This window comes from Hemicordylus capensis, chromosome 2 (genome assembly GCF_027244095.1).
Source record: "Hemicordylus capensis ecotype Gifberg chromosome 2, rHemCap1.1.pri, whole genome shotgun sequence".
Lineage (NCBI taxonomy): Eukaryota > Metazoa > Chordata > Lepidosauria > Squamata > Cordylidae > Hemicordylus > Hemicordylus capensis.
Genome location: NC_069658.1, coordinates 312400132 through 312422690, shown reverse-complemented (window position 1 = coordinate 312422690; position 22559 = coordinate 312400132). Strand labels below are relative to the sequence as shown.

The 22559-nt window shown below is 43.4% G+C and overlaps 1 protein-coding gene across 1 annotated transcript in view; it reads right to left on the bottom strand.

Annotated features, from left to right (window-relative positions):
• The window catches only part of NUP210 (nucleoporin 210), a 182868-nt gene that overhangs the window by 95379 nt on the left and 64930 nt on the right, over positions 1-22559 (bottom strand). Inside the window, exons 12-14 of the mRNA XM_053299000.1 lie at positions 13255-13410; positions 5261-5459; positions 3562-3707 (exon numbers count right to left, since the gene is read on the bottom strand). Of these exons, the coding sequence (XP_053154975.1) occupies positions 3562-3707; positions 5261-5459; positions 13255-13410 (501 nt within the window). The remainder of the gene's footprint in view (positions 1-3561; positions 3708-5260; positions 5460-13254; positions 13411-22559) is intronic.

Sequence of the window (22559 nt, the reverse complement as noted above, 5' to 3'; positions counted from 1 at the left end):
GGAACCTGAGGGAGATGAGATAATAGACCGTTTGACAGTTTGAGTACCTGAGGAAACCAGGGTTGGCGGGGCCACCATGGTGTCACCAGAATCCCTGATGTGGGGTTGGACAGCAACCGGGCAACCACTCGCTCGAGTAGCGGATGTGGGGGGAACATGTATGGCCTTTCCTGTGTCCAATCTAGCTGAAAGGCATCCCCCAATGACCGGGGATCGTGTCCTGCTCTGGAGCAGAAGCGCACACATTTCGAGTTCTGAGCAGTCGCGAAGAGATCTATGGTCGGTTGCAGCCAGTGGTGAAACAGGACAGCGATGCAGTCCATCTTCAGAGACCATTCGTGGTGGCGCTCCCCGAGGAATACCCAGCTAAGGTCGTCCGCTAGGACATTGTGAAGACCCTTGATGTGAATCGCTTGGGGGGAGATCCGGTGCCGGATACACCAATGCCACAGTTGAACACTTAGGGCACACAAGCTGCGTGATACTGTTCCCCCCGGCGGTTTATGTATGCTAGAGCTGTTGTGTTGTCAATTTGAACCTGCACCACTTGGTCCTGGAGCAGGGGTAGAAAGGCCTGAAGAGCCTGAAACGTAGCTAAGGGCTCTAGAAAGTTGATATGAAGTTGAAGTGGTCTCCATGGTCTCAGGTGATCATCCGCGTACGGGGCAGCTGGAGAAGCAGTACGTGCATCGTCCGCGGAGGGGGCCGTCGCTGGCTGGTGGACGAAGCCACAAGAATGCCAGGAAGAAAAGTCTTGGAGGTGGACAGCAGAAAGAGTGGTGTCTGGAGGTACGACGGGTGTGTTTGGGTCAACCGTAGACGCCGGAAAACCCGTGAATGTCGATGGCGTTGGAGCGGTAGTGGCAGAGTCCAACATCGATAGCAGAGTCTGTTCTGCAGAGGAGCCCAACGTCGAAGCTGCCGCGCCGGGAGATGCTTGGGTGTCGCCATTGGCAGCGGGAAATGGACGGCTAGGAGACACAGCGGTCGACATCGAGACTCGAGGAGTGTGGAGACTCGATGTTGATGGCCCAGGCCTTCGAGCGTGTGGCGAAGCAGGGGCAGAAGAGGACACTGGCATCGGTGCTGGAGAAAGCGATCTAGCCCTCGATATCGAGTGGATCGATATGGATGAGACCGCCATCGATACCACGTTCGGTAACGAGTGCATTGCCGGAGAAGCGGGCGAAGGCCTGAGCACCTGAGACTCAGTCGGGGGCGACGGGGTGCCCATGAGGTCGACCGTTTTCTGGTGCTTAGTTGGTACTGGAGATCCTGGAGAAGGGTTGCCGTGCTTAGCCTTGCGGTGCTTTGAAGACGAGTGTCCCAAGCGGTGTTTAAGCGGCGGTGGGCCGCGCGTTGATGATGCCGACGTCGAAGTCTGAGTGGTCGGTAACGAGACCGAGGTCGGAGCCAAGTTCTTGGATGGCCGAGAGCGATGAGGGGTCGACATAGAGGGAGATTCCAATGACTTCGGTACTGGCGACTTAGGAGCGGTAGCCGATGAATGCGGGTGGCTAGCCGCTGAAGGGCTCAAGACATGGTTGTAGATCGCAGCCCTCAGGCGTAGCGCCCTATTTTTACGAGTTTGTTTGGAGAATGATAAGCATATTCGGCAGGTGGAAACGTTATTCTGTTCTCCCAAACAGAGCAGGCACAGCTCATGTAGGTCCTTAGAGGGGAGTTTGGCGTTACAGCCCTCGGACCTCTTGAAGGACTTTTTTTCCTCAGTCATGACGGGGTGCGTGAGCGAATAGTCAGGGCCGGTCCGGGTCGGAGAAACGCCAGAAGAGACAGGGAAGCCAGAAAAAATGGGTCGAAACAATTTACCGGAGAACGTCAGCCAGTCCGAAGTCATACACAGGGTAATTCAGTCCGTTTTATTCTTTTATTTCGTAGATGAACTCACAGGAAAAAGGAAGAATCCGACAGGAGGCGGCAGACCGAAGTCAACACGCTGAGGCGGTCGGAAAAGAACTGAGGAAGATGGCGTCCAGCCAGCCCTTAAATAGCACGCGCACAGCGTGGGGGCAGGGCTTGGACGCCTCGACAAGCTGAGGCATGGCTACCGCGTGGTCTCTGCGCAGGCGCAGAACCCATTCTTATGGATCTCAACCCAGATCATACAGCTTCATAAAAGAAATGGGTAAAAAGACCCTGTTTCATGTTGTTGGAAGTTGACATTTGAAAGTGTTTTGATCATTAGTTTGATGATGGAGGACAAAATATTGCAGGAAAAAAAGCTCAAGTGATAGATGGGATCACCTAGATAACCTTGAGTATTGATGACCTTTTCTCCTCAATACTCAATAGGTCACCTTTTTCTCATCAATACTCAAGACACGTGTGTGTGTGTGATATTTCTCATCAATACTCCAGAGTATTTTTTTGCAAACATGGTGGTGACAGTAATCAAAACCTACAGTAAAATACATTTTAAATGACATCTTTGGAAATTAGATGGGTAGTGACTTCTAATTTGTAATAACCTATTGCAAAACAACAAATACATTAAGATCATCCCCAGGGAGACTAAGACCTTTCCCTTAAGAAAAGGACTATACAAGTCATGAGGTTGGGTGTAGTTGTTTCTTCTTTCTCTTCAAATTCATATCAGGTTTCCTAGCTCAGGGCTTGACCACCCCATTGCTTTTCTCCTTGTGTTGCTGGACTTTGATCAAAGACTATTTGGACTGGTGAGGTCTCTATTAAATTCTTTAATTGTTCTTTAAGTTAGGTCTTGTAACTTAAATACTGTAAGGCTTTTGAACTTTTATCCTTAGAACATGTGTTTGAAGAGGCAAATGCTGAAACCATGATCAGAAGTCTGTGGCTTCCAATCGCAGAATATCTGAAAAGGGCTAAATTATGTCACAGAAATGTACCACTAGAGAATGCAAAAGGCAAATGGCAAGTTAGGAAGTCCCTACATCAACAGTTAGAAAGACATAACACAATCAGCGGTTATAAAGTTCCTGATTTTGTCCATTCAAGCAGGACAACTAGTACTCTTAACCACAAGGTACATTTAGTCTAATATATTTATTTATTCATCTATTTATTTGTTGTTTCTCTGTGTAAACTGCAGAGAAATTTGTTATTTCTCTGTGTAAACTCTGTGTGAGCCATTTTTGGAAGGGTGGTATAGAAATTGAATGAATGAATGAATGAATGAATGAATAATATATGCAATGAACATTTTATGGAGGGCTCTATAAAACTACATTTTTTCAGTTTAATTATTTTGCTTATAGAGACTGTGCAAACTTAATAAAAATGTGCATCATGTTCTCAAAGTAAATGTACCTACAAGTGGTTGGACATTTTATAATCCCTGCAATCTCTGAAAAAAAATTAAGACGCATCCTTGGTAGAAAACATCACAGTAATCTCGGTGGAAAAGAATGGAGCTAATTTAATTGTGAGCGTAAGCCTTGGTTAGGACAAAAGGGTGAACCTAAGGTGTTTAGCTCAATTTACACATGATTTTACATCAGATTTTATTTAAGAATCAAAATGACTTTCAGAAATACCAACTAAAATGAAAAACTATAAGCTTACTTTTAGTGGTAGATAGGCAGCTATGATGATACTGGTGCTGAGGTGAATATGACCATGTGTGTAACTAACTACAAGTGCTGTGTATCCTTGGGCTTCAGCTTTTACTTTGACTCCGCTGCAGTAGTCAGGAGTTGCCTTTAGTTTCCCTGTTAAGAAAAGCAAACATGAACAGAGCATAAATGTGTAAAACATTTATATTAAGCTTTTTAATATACAGTAGGGGATTTTAATTTTATTTTTTACAGTAATACAGTTGTGCAAGAAATTTTCTTCCAGTTTATACACTAGTGTTAATCCAGTTTATACACTAGTGTTAGTTATACACTAGTGTTAATGGGTGGACAAATCTGGCCACAAACCATTATTTATGAGTCTTGCAGGCTAAAGGAAATGACAAAAATGCAAATGGAATAGAAAAAAGGCATGCAGAAAGCTCAAATCTATTATATATTTTAAAGAATCTGTGCAAAATAAAATCATACTTCCAAATTTTGCATACACAACGCTGCCACTGAAATTAGCTGAATGCACTGATTTTTACACCAGAATATGCTTGGCAAAAAATTAAATAATTTTTGTGGTAGTTTTTTTGGAAGAAATTCTGAATATAATACTTTCTGATTTTAATAGATAGCAAATTACAGATACCAAACAGATACCAAATTTTGCATGAATGCTCTTGCCACTTAAATTAGCTGAATGTACTACTTTTATACCAGAAGATGCTGGGGAAAGGATTTAATTTTTAAAAAAATAAAAATTCTGAATATATAAAATATCACCATATTTTAACTGTTATTGTTCTCAGTAGATAGTTAACATTCAATAATCAGATCAATAATTACAAAATTACACCATGCCCAAGAAAAGCAGAAGATGTTTCTCAGTTTCAAATTTTACTATGATTTCAATTTACCATATATGGTCATTAATCAATAAAATAAATAATGTTTGAAGTTAAAACCCTACAATTTCAAACTAGTACTATGAATAGGACTACTAAGAATATTTATATACCTCTCTTCAAACAAAGTTCACAAAGCAATTTACATAGAAAAATAAATAATACATAAATAAAATGGTCCCCGGTCCCCAAAGGGCTCACAATCTAAAAAGAAACATAAAGCAGATACCAGCAAGAGCCACTGCAGGGAGGCTGTGCTGGATAGTGCCAGTTGCTCTCCCCGCTGCTAAATACAAGAGTGTTACCCCTTTAAAAGGTGTCTCTTTGCTCAGTTAGCAGAGGTATACTGCTAATTACTTCCTATTGGCAAGCGCATTAATAACAAATTATACTACATATATTTAATTTCTTGAACTTTCTTATAAGTGCAATCTACTCAAAAATGTCTTTGCCTGGTCAACAATGGGCCTCACCTACTAGTACAGTCATAAAGCTCTACTGTTAAGAGCTATCAAGAGGAGCTATTCAATGGTAGGAGAGAGAAAATAATGCATAAACTACTGCAGCATTGTACAGTTTACTTCTTTGGTGTTCCCTGAGGCCAATTGCTACTTATTCCTTGTGAGCATGCAATAAGCCAATTAGGAGGCTGATCTATGGGACATATTGTTCCTTTTACTCATTTTAAAATATCTGCTATTAATAAACCTTAACATATCAATAAGTGTATGACATGTTTATCTTTTTACTTGTCTTAAAAAAATAAAAGGATACATAGAATTCATTTTAAATCACCTTGAATTGGACTGAATACACCATGGTTTTCAACTTCAACAACTAAATCAAAATGTGAACAGTCACTCAAGGTGACCATCTGACTGGTTTCCACATTCATTAAGCCATTAATCTTCAGGGGCAGATCCAATATCTGACCTACACGTGCCTCAACTTGACACGGTATGAACTCCATGCCACTAGGTTCTGTCACATATACCTAAGAGACAATAATGAGGTAAGAAAGAGCAGTCAGAACAGAAATAATGAACAGCAACTGAATAGAAAATGCAAAACTTCAAAAGGAAGTTTCTTATTTAGAACACATTCTTAATTATTCCAAGATTCCACCACCACCAGAAATTGTGGTTGCGAGAGACAGTTTTGTACTGTACTCCAGGAGGGTGTTTGCAAACCTCTAACTTCAGGTATTTATTAACTCTGTGTATCTTCTTTGTATATAATTTGCTAAGGCATACCTGTGGCTAATCCCATGTATGGTAGCTCTCATGAGATTTTGGAGAGCTGCCAGATAGCGATGGGGACGGGTGGGGGAAGGAAATGATGGTGGTGGCAGCCATCTGATGAGTAGGCTGGGGAAATAATGGTGGCGGCAGGCAAATGACGGCAGGAGCAAGGAGAAAGTGGGGGCATTACAATTGCACATCAGGCTACATTGCAATCAGGCTAAGGTCCCTATTAAGTGCTTAATTGCGACAGCTGTCTATTGTTTTTAAGTAATTTATTATGAGGAATTGTATTCTGTTTTATTGTGTTTTAGCACTGTTTTACTGATCGTTGTATTGTGTGTATTTGTTATTCCTATTTCTGCTGGCCAACGGCTGTAATAAAATTGATGATGATGATGATGAGCTGCCGGATAGCGATGGGGACGTGTGGGGGAAGGAAATGATGGTGGTGGCAGCCATCCGACAAGTAGGCTGGGGAAATAATGGTGGCGGCAGGCAAATGACGGCAGGAGCAAGGAGAAAGTGGGGGCGGCTGGCTGGAGAAGGCAGGGGCGGGCAGGAGAAGGCTGGCCAGTGAGGGAAAGTGCCACCAGTGGGCAGTGAGGGAAAGCGCTGGCCAGGCAGGCAACGGAGTGCCGATTGGGAGGGGGAGAATGGACTGGGGCTCAAGTGGGAGCAGAATGAAGATGGGGAGGAGATACATGGAGAACTAGAGGCACAGATGCTCTGCACCTGATCAACTAGTTCACATTAATACAAACCCATTTCTTTGTTTATTTAATCTATATTGGATGTCTCTTTTGTTAGCAAGGAGAATTTAATGCATCCAGCTCTTATTTCATAACAAGCTGTCAGTGAAAGTGCCTAAACTGAACTTGTTCAATATCAGTGAGTCCAATCCAGCACCAATCATTTGTCCCACATATGAATGTGCAGAGAAACTTGCATACAGCAGTATTCAGACATTTTCTGCTGCGTGTTGGGTAGTTATATTATAAGGGGAATAAAATAAGGAGAATTATAAGGGGAATAAAATAAGATCTCTGATCCCTCCCAGGGCTGCCAACAGGATTTCCTAGGCCCAGTACAAAGCAGAAATTCTTTCCAAACTCTATCCTTCTCAACTCAAACTAGGATAAGAGTTCAGACACCTCAACACCCAGGAGAATCAGTGAAGGTCTACTAAGGTCTAGGCTGGTGGAGGAGGCAGATGCCTCTCCTTCAGGATCCTCCCTTGATTGCTTGCTGGATTGTTGTCCCTAGTCCCACAAATGGATCCCATCCCACGGTTTAGAACCACAGTATTAGTATTTAAAGGAGACATTTACCAGGAGTAAGAGAGTAAGACCTATTACATTTACAGTTGCTGAGGTGCTGTTTATTCCAATATGAATTGAGTGCCTATACATGCTTACAGGTGCTTAGTTGTAGGTAAATTACTGTTGAAATAGACAGGATATTTGGAAATGTGGATGGACATGTTGTCAGCATACACAATCCTGAAAATCACATAAGCTCTGGTGTTTACATGGTACATACTTGCACAAGGCCTTCCCCAAAGGAAGCTTCATGTACATAATAGGAGGTGTATGTGGTGCTGCTCAGTCTATGAAAGTAAATGGGGAAACCTGCGTGCAAAGGAACAGTGTGTGCATGTCAGCATGCCATGAATTGTGACCTTTTAAAACTTACAACATGAGGAAAGGCTATCTCAAGCATGGGGATAATCAGATGCTTGAATTATATGTTTATATTTTATTCCTTGCTATCATTAAAGAAACCATCACAGATGGATAGCAACATCTCATAACAACTGCTTGATCAAAGCTTTTTATTTGGTGTGTAACTTCAAGCCATCTGTCTACTGCTTCAGGTTAAATTGTTGGACCATATGGTACGGTGTTAAAATTGTAATCCTCATGGAACTTATAGACTACTTGCATAACCTGATAAATCAAGGTCAGCAGACAGATGCTTTTGCTTTAAAACACAAGATGCAAGAGACAGTTTAACAGAGGCAGTTAAAATCTTTAAATGGACGACACTCATTTCATTTAATGCTTGCTCCTGCAATGTGCAAATGGGATGAAGTGTACTCAGATTGCTATGTGCTCTGAATCATGAATCTGAAAGTAAAGTTTTAATTAAACGCATCATTTCTGAGCCTTGTGCAGGCCACTGTCATTTGCTGAAAATCAATATCTTTGGGACACAGATACTGCCCAGTCCATACATCAGTAGTATAAACTAGCCTTTATCTTGTTTTAAAAGTGGTCTAACAAGTAGAAGAACATTACAGTTGAATATTTAACCACTATATTTAATGTCCATTTAAACTACATTTGGGATGATAGATGTACTACTTAAAATAAATTGAGAGCAAGCTGCTATAGGCTTCAAAGACACTGCAAATGCAATTATAGTGAGAAAGACTTGCTTAGAAAGATATTTCCTGAAACACATATTACCTTTACATCAAAAATGGCTGTTTAATAATTGGTTTTTCATTCTAGAATAGTCACAATGTTCCTGCAAAATGCAGCCTAGCAAAAGGACTTTTAGAAAACAAAAATGTAATATGGACTTTGTCAGGATTCTGATTGGTTTTGATTAGAATTTCTGGAAGAGGCTATATTATCACATTATTCCACACCAGTTGCTGCATTATTACAATCATGCAGCTAGCCTGGAAGACAGGTGTACAATTGGTTTGGCATAAGTATGCTGGTACACAGATAATTTCTCTCTTTAGTTTACGCAGACAAACATGTTTATGGACTCAAGGCTCAAAATGAACAAGCCAGGCATAGTATTGACTGATTGCTCTTAATCATCCCTCTTTTACTCTCTTTAAAGGTAAAGTGTGCTGTCAAGTCGGTGTTGACTCCTGGCAACCACAGAGCCCTGTGGTTGTCTTTAGTAGAATACAGGAGGGGTTTACCATTGCCATGTCCTGTGCAATTTGAGATGATGCCTTTCAGCATCTTTCCTATATCACTGCTGCCTTATATAGGTGTTTTCCATAGTCTGGGAAACATACCAGCAGGGATTCAAACCGGCAACCTTTGGCTTGCTAATCAAGTCATTTTGCCATTGCGCCATTAGGTGGCTTTTATTCTCTTCAGTTAGACACAATTTAACACTTTTCTCACCGCTACCCGGTTTCTCTAAATGATTTGCATGTTAGGCCTGTGCACATTAAGAAAATTTTGATTCAACCTGATCCAAAATTTGAATTCTATGGGCTCTGTTGAAATCTGATGGGATTCAGAACCTGAATCCTGACTTAAATTTGGATTTCCCCCCATAGTGGTCAATGGGGAAATAAGAAACAAAATTACGAAAAGCAACTGGTAGGTCCTAGAGACTTGAAATTTGCCATGCATGTAGAGAAGGAGGGCAGAGCCTGCTGTAGTGAATTTAAAGAACATTGGTCACTCCCCAGATTTTTGGTGAATTTTTGAATCCCTTGTTAAAAATGGCTAAAAATGATGAAATCTATATTGTTTAAAGCCAAAACTTTACAAAACCTTCTGAAACTCAAGAACTGCCTTGGACCATGTTTCCACCAGCATGTGGAGGATTCTTCCCTTTTCCTTCATGAAAAGGGGTAACAGCATGCCCCCCCACTTTTATATTTTCCGGTGTGGATGGACATACAGTTATAAAATCTGGCACACATGAAGACCACATTGGTAGAATTCCGTGTAATCCCCCGCCCCCAAGCTATGAGTCAATCCCCTGGTTTTTGGTGAATTTTTGAAAATTTTGTTTAAAATGGCTAAAATTTGTGAAATCTGGCTTAAAGCAAGCCACAACTTTACAAAAAGTTCTGGATTTGAAGTTCCTCCTTGGACCATTATTCTACCCCCATCTGGAGGAAAAATGGCATTCCTTTGATTTTATATTTCTTCCCGCTTCCCAATTGCAGGAACAGGCAGAACTTTTAAAAGGGATTTAAAAGACTTCACACCTTTTAATCTCTTAATGACTAGAAGGGGAAGTGAGAGTTTCTTTCTGATCACAAAAACAGAAACTTTCAAAGTACTTTCAATTGTATGACAGTGTGCTTCTGCAATGGGGAAAACAAAATTAATATAAAATCAGTTATGTCTTTGTTCCTCCACACGAGGTTGAAATGATGGTCCTAGGGAGGGTTTCAGATCCAGAACTTTTGTAAAGTTCTGGCTTGAAACAAGACAGTTTTAGCTCTTGTTCTATTTTTAGTTTAAAAATAATTCCCCCCCAATCAAAGGATCTTTGTCCTTTTTTACCCAGAGCCTTGAAAAAAAACCAATAGAGAGTCTTACCAATGTGAACTTCATGTGTGCCAGGTTTCATAGCTGTGTATCCATATACTCCGGAAATATATAAGTGGGGGGCAAAAGGTTCCCCTTTTCATGAAAGAAAAGGCAGATTCCTCTACTGGTGGAACAATGGTCCAAGGAGGGGCTATAGGTTCAGTTGTTTTTGTAAAGTGCTGGCTTGAAACAAGCCAGATTTCACAGTTTTTAGCCATTTTTTAATAATTTCAAAAATTCACCACAAACCAGGATTGACCAATTATCTTCAAATTCACTATAGTGGGTCCTGACCTCCTTCTCCACATGTGTGGCAAGTTTGAAGGCTCTAGGACCAATCAGTGATTTTTGAGTGATTATTTGTGTGTTTTCCATTCACCTCTATGGGTAAAAAACCTATTCCATTTTGCTAGTTCTGAAATATTTCCAAACTTAATTTTGATATTTTGGAATTAATTCTGATTTTACCATTCCAATTTTTGTAAAAAATTGGATTTGGATTTTATATATTTGGGGAAATTTCAGATAAAATCCAATTTTTAAAATCTGAACAGGCCAACTGAATGTAAAAGCCACAACAGTATTTTTTTTTAAATGGCTTGCTTTTAATCCATGTGAAAAGATGCAGGAACTGAACTCCTTATCATATGAACTAAATTTGGCTATAGAAAGCAGAGCAGTTTAGCTTTTGCTATGATCCAACACTGTATTTAGATCTTTATTATTAAAAGCTACGTTATACAAGAATTTAAATAGTGTGAAAAGCACTATTGTTACTTTATTATGGTACTTTATTAAAGTATCATTTGCTTAGCAGACATAGGCTGAATCTTCAAAGAGTTCCATAAACTCAGTAATGCTTCTGAGGGCTTCCCATTCCAGCATAGCTATATTATCTTTTCGACTCAATAAGCCACTCCCCGCATTCAGGGGGAATGGGAACAACCAGTTCTGATGTAGCACAAAGGATCTGTGATCAGGGTGGGGGTGGGGGTGGGGACCCTTAAAAAATATCTCTGTGTGCATAGAAACATATGTGCTTAAAAGTGTCTTGGCTGCTATCCACAGAATTTGATAGGAACAATTGACCTGGTGTCGACTAATGTATTTGTTTTCACCTTACTGAATTGTGTGTATGATATCATTGATGAATGTAATCTTATTGTGCAAAAACATGCTGGGATGGATCTAGACAGGTGTGAGTGGAATTTTGCTTCATCAGTGAGGCTCTGCAACAATCTCCTCTCTACTTCTCCTCCTCAAAATCCAACACTGATGGTTGTGGGGGAGAACTTCTGGAACAGTGTGGGATGGGGCACAGGGGACTGTAGTAAAAGAGAAAAATCAGCAGAAATTGAGGAATCCACCTTGCATGAGCAGAAGTGTGCCTCCATGCTAGGCATATTTGGATCTTATCTAAAGTGAAAGTAAAGTGTGCCATCGAGTTGGTGTCGACTCCTGGCAACCACAGAGCCCTGTGGTTGTCTTTGGTAGAATACAGGTGGAGTTTACCATTGCCATCTCCTGCGCAGTATGAGATTATGCTTTTCAGCATCTTCCTATATCGCTGCTGCCCGATATAGGGTACCAGTGGGGATTCGAACCAGCAACCTCTGGCTTGCTAGTCAAGTCATTTCCCTGCTGTGCCATTAGGTGACTTCTGGATCTTACCTATATGGGCTAAAACAGCTCATTCTCCCACAACACACACTTTTAGTATCAAGCTCTGCATACATGGTGATCATTGCTATATAGCAGGCTTCCCCAAACTGCGGCCCTCCAGATGTTGCTGAACTACAACTCCCAGCATCCCTAGACACAATTTTTTGTGGCTGGGTATGCTGGAAGTTGTAGTTCAGCAACATCTGGAGGGCTGCAGTTTGGGGAAGCCTGCTATATAGGGTTTGCATATCATTTCATTATAGATATTTGATATGGTCAACTCTGACAGTGACAATCATCTTTTGGATGTTTGGGAGGTAAGAATCCAGTACCCCAATAAATTAGTATAACTCCAAATATAACTTCCCCTATTTGTTGTCAGATGAGTGTGCAGGAATCCTCATGTCCAGCCCTATGGATCGGTCATTATATATAAAAATATATAACTCAGTTGTTATTATATTATCTATAACTGTAGCTGAAAGTTGAGAAACCCAGCTCACAGAAGCTTAAACGAATTCTGGTTTCATTATATAAGGAAAAATCAATCATTTGGAAGGCATTTTAAGAAGCCTCCTTCCCTTTCTAGCCAAATAATGTTTTAGATGAGTTTATTCTGTGTGCTTGTGCAAGTTTGTGTGCTTGTGCATAAGTGTCGCCAATACACAATTTGCATGGAGTGTAGAACAGTTTCTCAAATCAGCTTCTATAGGGTGATAGTATCTACAGCAGCTAGATACTAACATGTCAACACTAATAAAGCATTGGCTCCACGGACAAAACAGTGCACTGTTTGAGATCTAGCTGTATAAAGGATGTTGGTGATGTATGAATTCTGCTCTATCCCTTAATGATGCAGAGGTGTAACTATAATAGGGCAAGGGGAGAGAGTTGTCTGGGGGCCCACTGCCTTGGGGGGGGGGGCCCCAGAGGCAAGTCACATGACTGACTCCTCCAGCCATGCACCCGCCCAGGGTACGCTTCAGTTGTATTCATCCTCCGAAATTGATGTGAGTGTTAATACCTGGAGCTACTAGAACAGCATGTCTTTCTCTAGTACCATTAAATGACTTGCATCATCCACAATATACAAAACCTTTAAAAAAATAATTTAGGATGATGTTCTATTGTGGCACATAGGTTTTATATACATACATTTTACTGTGTTTTTTGTTACCACTATTCAGCTTCATTTAAGATTTCTTTACTTCATGAGCTGAGCTTCATTAAGGTTGGGGCATTTTAAAATCTTGCTTCTGGGCCCACTACAACCTTGCTACACCCCTGTAATGATGGTTGCCAAACTGCTATGGTTGCCAAACTGCTTTTTAAATACTGTTAGGGTTAAATGTGCTCAGTTCAGATTGTGGATATAATTCATCTAGGAAAGCCTTTTCCTGAAAGAGAAGAAAAGCATGTCCAACATTTCCTGCCGGCTCTGAAGCTCACGTACAGAAGTCCCTAGATACTGGAAGGGTCAAGACTATGAAATTCCTCTGCTTCTCAACTGACAACACCACATGTTTTCTCTGCAGCTTTTGATAAGGGATTCTTGCAAACAGATGCAAAATGTATTGTTTACCTTCATTTCTCCATAATATAATGGATTCTGAACATCACTGGCACGTATAACACTGACACCAATCTCATTTCCAGTTGTCATTACTCCTTTGACTGTTACTGTAGCAACATTTTGGTCAGATGTGGACCAAGTGAAATTGCCACTTCCACCATGAGCCTAGACCATAAACAAATCACAACATTAGTTATTATTACTGAGGTATCTTGGCTTTCATACATGTGCCACCACAAAACAAATTACTCAGATTATATCAATAGTCTATCACGGTATTGCTAGATCAGAAATTCATTGAAAGAAACAGCCTTCTGTTAAACTGGAAACATTAGCTATTGATACACCAATTCTTTTTAATCTTACACATAGATTGCTGCCCATTGTTACAACGGCCACAGATAAGTCTCTCTCTTTCTCTTGGTTGTCCCTCACCTACTAAAATGTTGATAATCAGAGATATCTCAGTGATTAATAATGCCTATAGTCAGCACGTCATTTCACAAGTCAGCACACAAGAGGCCCAGGTTATGAGAGTCCTGCATTTTTAGAACTCCGATTAATTTCCTTTTACCAAGAGCCTGAAACATCCAACTGAATGATTTTAAGTCTCAGTGCAGCTAACCTATGTACTGCTGAAAGTGTTTTCCACCAACGGGAATTGGTGAAAAGTACAAATTGTAAAAGGGGTCAGAGAAAAGGGAGAAAATTGATTTCTTGCTGTCATCATGTCTCTATTTTGGCTTTAAGGGGAGGTTAGTGGCGTATACTCATAGCTCCAGAAATTCACCAGAAGTCAGTGACTGACAACAATGGAAAGTGTCTGTATTGACTATGAGTCTCACAGAGGTCTCAACACATTTACGCATTACATCCTCAGTCAGTCCCGCAAAGGATCCAGTACCTATAAAATCTGTCTCTTCAGATCTAGGCTCTTTCCTGAAATCAAAACTATCCAGGCTACAACAGATTATGTTAAATTTCTGAAGATGTTATTTTTGTAGGCTGGGCAAGGAGATGCAATTTACACTGTTTTTATAGCCTGTGACTATGGAAAGATGAATGACTTTGCACATCAAGCAGCATGATAACTGTGTATGTAATGGATATCAAAGTTGTATACCATCTGTTTCAGCTCCATAGCTGAATAAAAATACAGAAGCACAGAGCTTCCTCGCCATTGTAAGTAGCATACTGTTACTGTTAATCTGATCAGTGTAATTAATTAGGGCAAAGAGAAAAACACTAATAACACAATCCATTAAAGCAACAATTCCTCATCTCTCCTTGAACTATTCTGTATGTGGATTCCCTCCTGCTGACCTGCTCTTTTCACAAGAGCAAGGAGCTGTATATATGGGACACAAAGGTTATGAATTGGATCATGCCATAAATTTGCTAAAACATGTAACAGAAAACTGAAACAAAATAAATTGCCCCCAAACCAACTAGACTTAAAATTATTTAATGTAAAAAAAAAATATTCAATAGGCAAAATCTGCCCAAAGCATCATCTATATATTTAATTCTCCTGGGTGTGCCTTGGAATGTGTGTCCCGGCACCCAGCTGATTGGCTGGGCGGCGGAGGCACCTGATTGGTTGAGGCGCACCCAGGAGGATTGGTCGCCATGGCAGCGGCAGGCCCAGCCACGGAGGTAAGGCCCAGGAGCGAGGAAAGAAAGTGGAGGGGGGGCAGAAGTGGTGGTGGGGCAGAGAAGCGGCTGGGCCTGGCACAGGCCAACTGTGGTCAGGAAGCGGAGACTGGGGCAGAAGGTGGGGGTCGGGGGAGAGGTAACTGCCAGCTCCAAAGAGCGCACAGATGCTGTGGAGGCTAGGCCCAGGAGGGGAGAAAGAAAGGGGGGGACACAGAAGTGGCTGTGGGGAGGAGAGGTGGATGGGCCCGGAAGCGGAGACTGGGGTAGAAGGTGGGGAAGAAGAGGTAACAGCTGGCCCCAAAGAGCACACAGATGCTCTGTGCGGGATCAACTGATTGGCTGGGCGGTGGACGCACCTGATTGGCTGAGGCGCAGCCAGAAGGATTGGTTGCCACGGCAGCGGCAGGCCTGGCTGCAGAGGTCAGAGGCAGTGATAGGCCTGGCCCAGGAAGGGGGGGGGAGTGGGGGGGCAGTGGTGCGGAGGAGAGGCGGCTGGGCCTGGAAGTGAAGAGTGGAGCAGAAGGTGGGGGGTGGGGGGAGATGCTCTGTGCAGGGTCAGCTAGTATATATCTAAAACAATAAATACACTCATACCATATTGGAACCTTAGATTATGTATTTGTCAGGTTTTGTAACAGCTAATTTATGTAGCATAATGGCCTCCACCCGAAACAGTGTTTTTCCAAGGATGCAGCAGGAGGTGTGTTTTCACAAGGAGAGACTGCTCTTAACTTGGCCAGTCTTCTCAAGCAGAAGAGCATGCACATGTGGGGGAATGATTTTTGCTGCTCTCTCCGGCCTCTGTAAGTGCTTTTTGCCTTCCAGGAATATGTCCCTGATGGCTGCATATTTCTGGAAAGTAAATAGCACTTATGGAGGAAGGGAAAAGCAGTGAAAATTGATCCTCCCGTTCACTTGGTCGGCTAAGGCTCATTTAATGTTCCTGCCGCTGGTGGTTTGTTCAATTGCTTTGTACTTTTTAAAAAATATGGTATTTACAATATGTTTTTTATGATAATTGTTAGCTGCCTTGAGGGTCTCATTATGGTCGGAAATATGGAATATAAATAGTGGCTGACATTTTCTGCAGCATTATGATGTGAAATAAGAAGTTCCAGAAAAATGTCCCTGAGGGACATATTTCTGGAAGATAAAGGTACTTGGAGGAAGGGGCAAGCAGTGAAAAATGCTCCTGCTCCATACATGCTGGGCTGCAGGACAAGCCTTTGGCGGAGTTCTATAGCAGCCTCTCTCCAAGGGTGCAGCTCTTGTTCCTCTCCCTTATGCTACAGAACATGGTCCTTTTAATGAATCAATTAATGAATCAATTAATCAAATAAAAAGAGTGTGGCTGCTGTGGTGGACCTAAAGAATGAGGAATACAGCAAAGGAACAATAAATAAAGGAACAATATGACTCACACTGGAAATAAGCTTTTCAAGTTCCCAAGCTATACAGAATTATTCTTTCTGTATTGGTGTCTGAGCAGGAGCCAGGTTGGATATTTTATTACATAACTGATTTAATGATTTGTTTATATATTACTTTTTGCAGTAAGAGAATTATCTTCATGTCTGAGAAAAAGTGAATATGAAAGAATTTCCAAATCAAGACCAAAGGAAACTTATTAAGACTGCATTCTTGATAACAACAGGTTACTCACCTGTAACTTTGGTTCTTCTAGTGGCCATCTGTATGTCTACACAAATGGGCTATATTCCTGTACAGAGACCTCATTGGAATCTAACAAGCTCAATTCTCCTGCTTTGGGAGGGAACCCCACCCCCAGCCGCTATATGTGGTTGCGCCACTCCTCATCCCCTCAGTCACAGAGTCCAGCTTCAGTGACCCCTGCGGAGAGGACGGGAGGGTGTGTAGAAGTACAGAGGACCACTTGATGAACCAAAGTTACTGGTGAGTAACCTGTTGTTCTTCGACGTGTTGTTCTTCAACAAAAATGGGCCCATAACAAGCTAGCACCCAAGGAGGAGGGAAGAACAGAAGCAAATATAATCTGCCAGATTGTTTATTTCAGAAACAACTACATCAACTGAAAATGGAAGGACACTCCTGTCAAACACAGCATTATTCCGTGCCCTGGTATCAATTGCATAATGATGGATAAAGGAATAGTACGAAGCCCAAGTAGCTGTCTGACATATAGTGTCCAATGGGACCGCACAATCAACGGCCACAGAGTTAACAGAGTGTGCCTTAACTGCTGTAGGCAACTGCTTATGAGCCAACTACTAACAAAGTTCAATTGTGGACACTATCCACCTAGACATGGATTGGCTTGGAGACATTTACGTGGCCCATCATACCGAACGAATAAGGAAGGAGATTTTCTCCACTCAGCAGACCTCTGAACACAGAAGGACAACGACCTTCGAACATCTAAATGGTGTAACCTCCTTTTCGCATCCGATGAAGGATTTGGAAAAAACATGGGCAAAATGAGTGGGGACGAATGGTGAAACATAGACATCACTTTGGTCTGGAACTTGACATCTGTCCTGAGTACGACCTTGTCATTATGGAACTGAAGGTACGGTTGGTCAGCCCTCAGGGCCTTTAACTCACTCTCCTGGTGGAGGTAATGGCCACCAAAAAGGCGACCTTCCAGGTCAGGAGATGGGGATCAATTGAAGCCAAAGGCTCAAATGGCGGCTGTAATAAACCAGCCAAGATTACTGACAGGTCCCAAGCCGGTGACATAACCAGATCATCTGGGAACATGTGTGTTAAACCTTTCAGAAAACATTTTACCACCAGATCTTTAAACCATGAAGCCCAGTCAGAGGGGGAACATGCCACAATGGCAGCCAAATATACCTTAAAGGATGAAAGCTGTAAACCAGATTCCTTAAGGGACAATAGATAGTTACATATATTCCGTACAGATGGATTAAATGCATCAAACCCATTTAGGGAGATGAAGGAAGTGAAACGAGTCCCCTTGTGATTGTAGGACTTCCGCGTGGACTGCTTTCTAGCAGCAACCAAAACTTCCTTAAGTCTCAACGGGAAGCTGGCAGGACCTTCCATGCTGTCAGATGGAGGAACCGAACCTCTGGGTAGCACACCTGTCCCTTCTCCTATGACAGCAGGTCCGGCAGGACAGGTAGGCATTTCCATTCCATTGCCAAGCACCTCAGGGTCAGAAACTGAGGCCTCCTGGGCCACCACAGGGCTTATCAGGATTGCTCAGGCCTGATCCACCCTAAATTTGTGTAGGACCCTCAAAATGAGGGGAAACGGGGGGAACACATACAGAAGAGGGCCCGTCCAAGACCAGACGAAGGCATTGCCTAGAGAACCCTCGCCCCCCCCCCCCAGGAGCAATAGAAGGCATATTGTGCATCGTCCCTGGACGCAACTAGATCTAGAGTTAGGAGCCCCCAAGTTACAAATATGTCCCTCAAAACACCCGGATGCAATGCCCACTTGTGGGAGACCACTGTCATCCTGCTCAGAGTGTCTGCCTGAATATTCAGGGAACCTTGTATGTGAACTGCCTGAGGCATTACCGCATTGCCACACACCAATCCCAAAGGTCCAGAGCCAGGAACAGAAGGCTCCTTGAGGATGTGCCACCCTGTTGATTGACGTAGGCTTTCACCACCGTATTATCTATAAGTATTATCACTGAATGACCCCAAATCAGGAGCAGGAAGCCCTTGAGAGCATTGAAAACGGCCAACAGCTCCAGATAATTGATGTGTCGAGTCCTCTCTTTGGGAGACCAGTGTCCACTCAGATGAATTCTTCCAGGAATGCCCCCCAATTGAGCTCCGATGCATCTGTCATGACTATCCATTGGGCTCAGGGGGCCTGAAAAGGAGTACTGACACTCAAGTGCCGAAACTCAATCCACCACTCCGCCGCTGCCGCCCGTACCCATCGAGGCCTGGATCTTGAAGGAGATGGAACACGTCTAAAACTCATCTCTGAATGATGCGCATTTGAAGATGTGCTTGAGGTAGTACGTGTGTACTCAATGCTATGTGACCCAAGAGGCGCTGAATAGAATGTATAGTCTATGGGCCACCACCTAGGAAAACTGTCGCCAGCCTCTGGAGAGTAACTATGCAGCCCATCAGAAGGAAGAACTTTTCCAAGGTTGTGTCAAATACTAGTCCAATGAACCAAATTTGACAGGTGGGTTCCAACTGATTTTTCCCCCAAGTCGATTTGAAAACCTAGCTCCTGCAGAGTATCGACCACAATCTCAAGGGCGTCCAGGACCGCACACCTGGTGCTCGCTACAATGAGCCAATCGTCTAGTTACGGCAGCACCTGCAAACCTTGCTCCTGCAGAAATGCCACTACCGGGGCCAGACATTTTGTAAAGACCCTCGGTGCTGTCCTGAGGCATTACCTGGTTTGTCTGATACCAAACAAAACGCCAAAGAAAAACCACTACTACGCGCTAAATTTTTCTACATTGCCATCAGGTTAAGGTCCCTATTAAGTGCTTTAGCATTGTTTATTGATCGTTGTATTGGGAATATTTGTTACTCCTATTTCTGCTGGCCAACAGCCATAATAAAAATTGATAAAATTGATACCACTACTATGCAAAGATTAAAGAAATGAAATTTGTAAAGAAGCAGGGAGAAAACAACAAGGGGTTTAGCAATATCAAACAGGTTGCTTACCTGTAACTGATGATCTGGGAGAGATCCATCGACATCCATAAGAATGGGTTCTGTGCCTGCACAGAGACCACGCAGTAGCCATGCCTCAGCTTGTCGAGGCATCCAAGGCCCCCCCCCCACGCTAGCAGCATGCTATTTAAGGGCAGGCTGTGCGCCATTCTCTTCAGTTCTTTGGATGACCGCCGTGGAGGACGACCATCCAGATGTGAAGGTGAGTTCATCAAGAATATGTGGATAGGGAGAAAAAACAGCCTACACACCATTACGCTCCTAGATTAGCCATACTGCAGAGGGGTGGTTCGGGAGGGTCTTATGGATGTCGACGGATCTCTCCCAGATCATCAGTTACAGGTAAGCAACCTGTTTATCTGGATCGAGATCCGTCGAGATCCATAAGAATGAGTGTTTAGCTAGCTCCCTCAAAGGTGGAGGGTGCAGTAGAAGCTATTGTAACACCCTTTTTAGAACACTTCTCCCGAAGTTAGCCTCCACAGCAGAGCGTACATCTAGCGTGTAGTGCTTTACAAAAGGTATCTCCGAGGACCACGTAGCTGCTTTGCAAATGTCTTTGAAAGATATCCCCGAAAGGCAAGTGGTAGGTAAACTTGATGAGTTCAACCAGCCATGAGGATAATCTCTGCCTGGTGATGTTCGTGCCTTTCTTAGAGCCTTTGTAGGCTATAAAGAGGCGAGGAGATGAGCGGAAGTCTTTAGTTCTATCCAGGTAGTATAGTAATGCTCTGCAAATGTCTAGTGCATGCATAGATTGCTCCAACGTGGTTGAAGGGCTCCTGAAGAATATGGGGAGGACTATATCCTGGTTCAGATGGAAGTCTGAAACAATTTTGGGTAAAAAATCATGATCCAGACGCATCAGGACCTTTTCCGGAAATAATCTAGTGAAGGGCGGATCCACTCTCAGTGCAGTCAGCTCGCTCACCCTTTGTGCCGTTGTTATGGCAACCAAGAATACAGTTTTAAAGGAAACAAGCTTCAGGGGTGCAGAGGCCATGGGCTCAAAAGGAGCCTGAGTTAGCGATGAGAGAACTAGGGAAATGCTCCAAGGTTGGACCGGAGCCCGAATGGGCAGATATACATTAGAGAGCCCTTTCAGGAAGGCCTTACTTTGTGGGTGTGAGAACAAGGTCTTCCCCTCCCAGCCCGGATGTTTTGATGAAAGTGCTGCCAGGTGGACCTTCAAAGAGACGTTGGCCAGGCCTTGAGACTTCAAGGTGGTCAGATACAGCAGAACATCTCGTATAGAAGCACGCAAGGGGAGGAACCCATGTGTTCTTGCATAAAACTTGAATCTGCACCATTTACTTGAGTAGTTGTGTCTGGTGGAAGATTTGCGCTGATTGAGCAGGATATGGTCTAACATCCGATTAGCCAAGCGGTGAGACGGAGAGTCTGCATGTCTGGGTTAAAGACCACTCTGTCGTCTTGGGACAGGAGGTCCGGTGTTTGAGGGAGATGAAGAAAGTGACCCTGGGATAGTTTGAGTACTTGAGGAAACCATGGCTGGTGGGGCCACCAGGGTGTTACCAGAATCCCCGAAGTGAGGGAGGTCAGTAGCTGGGCAACCACCCATTTGATTATAGGATGTGGAGGGATCATGATTCCAATCCAGTTGGAAAGCATCCCGATTCCAATCCAGTTGGAAAGCATCCCCAGGGACTGAGGGTCGTGTCCCGCCCTCGAGCAGTAGCGTACACATTTCGTGTTCAGGGCAGACGCGAAGAGGTCTATGGTTGGCTGAACCCAGCGGCGGAAGAGGGGGGCTATACAGTCCTCCTTGAGGGACCATTCGTGATGATGTTCCTGCAGAAATACATGACTGAGATGGTTGGCTAGGACGTTGTCCAGGCCCTTGATGTGTATCGCCACGGGCGTGACTTGATGCTGGATACACCAATGCCACAGTTAAACACTTAGGGCACACAAGCTTCGAGACACAGTCCCCCCCTGGCAGTTGATGTATGCCAGGGCTGTCGAGTTGCACCTGCACCACTTGGTCGTGGACGAGCGGCAGAAAAGCTTGCAGAGCTTGAAAGGCTACCAGTAATTCTAGAAAATTGATATGAAGTTGGGACTGCGCCCGGGACCATTTCCCTTGCGTTCGATGACCATTGCAGTGAGCCCCCCAACCGAGGAGAGATGCGTCGGTTGTCATCAAAATTGTCGGAGATGGATTTCTGAAGGGAACCCCACTCAGAAGGTTTCTCAGAGTTGACCACCAGGTTAGAGATCTCAGGATTTGTGGAGGCAACTCCAGATGCTTCCCTTGGCCGTCCCGTATGGGATGGAAGATGGACAGGAACCAGAGCTGAAGTTTTCGCATCTTCAAGCAAGTATAAGGAACCACTGCTGTGCATGATGCCATGAGACCAAGAAGACGTTGTAGGAGTCATGCAGGTTGTCTGGGTTGTTGTTGGAAGAGATATACCAGATTCTGGATAGAGTCGAACCTGTCCCTTGGCAAATATGCTTTTTGTGCCATCATGTCCAAGACTGCACCAATGAAGGTGATCCTTTGGGATGGCTCTAGGTGCGACTTCTTCCAATTTACCTCGAGACCGAGTTCTTGGAGAAGTGATAATACACACTGAATCTGCGAAAGTAACTCTCCTCTGCTGTCGGACGCCAAAAGCCAGTCGTCCAAATACGGGTAGATAGTGACCCCCTGGGTCCTGAGATGGGTGATCACTGCAGCCATACACTTGGTGAAGACCCGGGGGGGGTGGGTACAGAGTCTGAATGGCAACACTGTGTATTGGTACACTTGATCTCCCACAGTGAAGCGGAGATATTTTCTGTGATGCTCTCTGATGAAGATGTGAAAGTAGGTGTCTTTCAGGTCCAGAGTTGCAAGCCATTGTTCGCCCTGGAGCAGCGGATGTATCTCTTGCAACGCCATCATTCAAAATTTCCTTACTTGGTCAGCTTGTTCAGGTGGCGGAGATCCATGATGGGATGGATCCCCCCATCCCTTTTTGG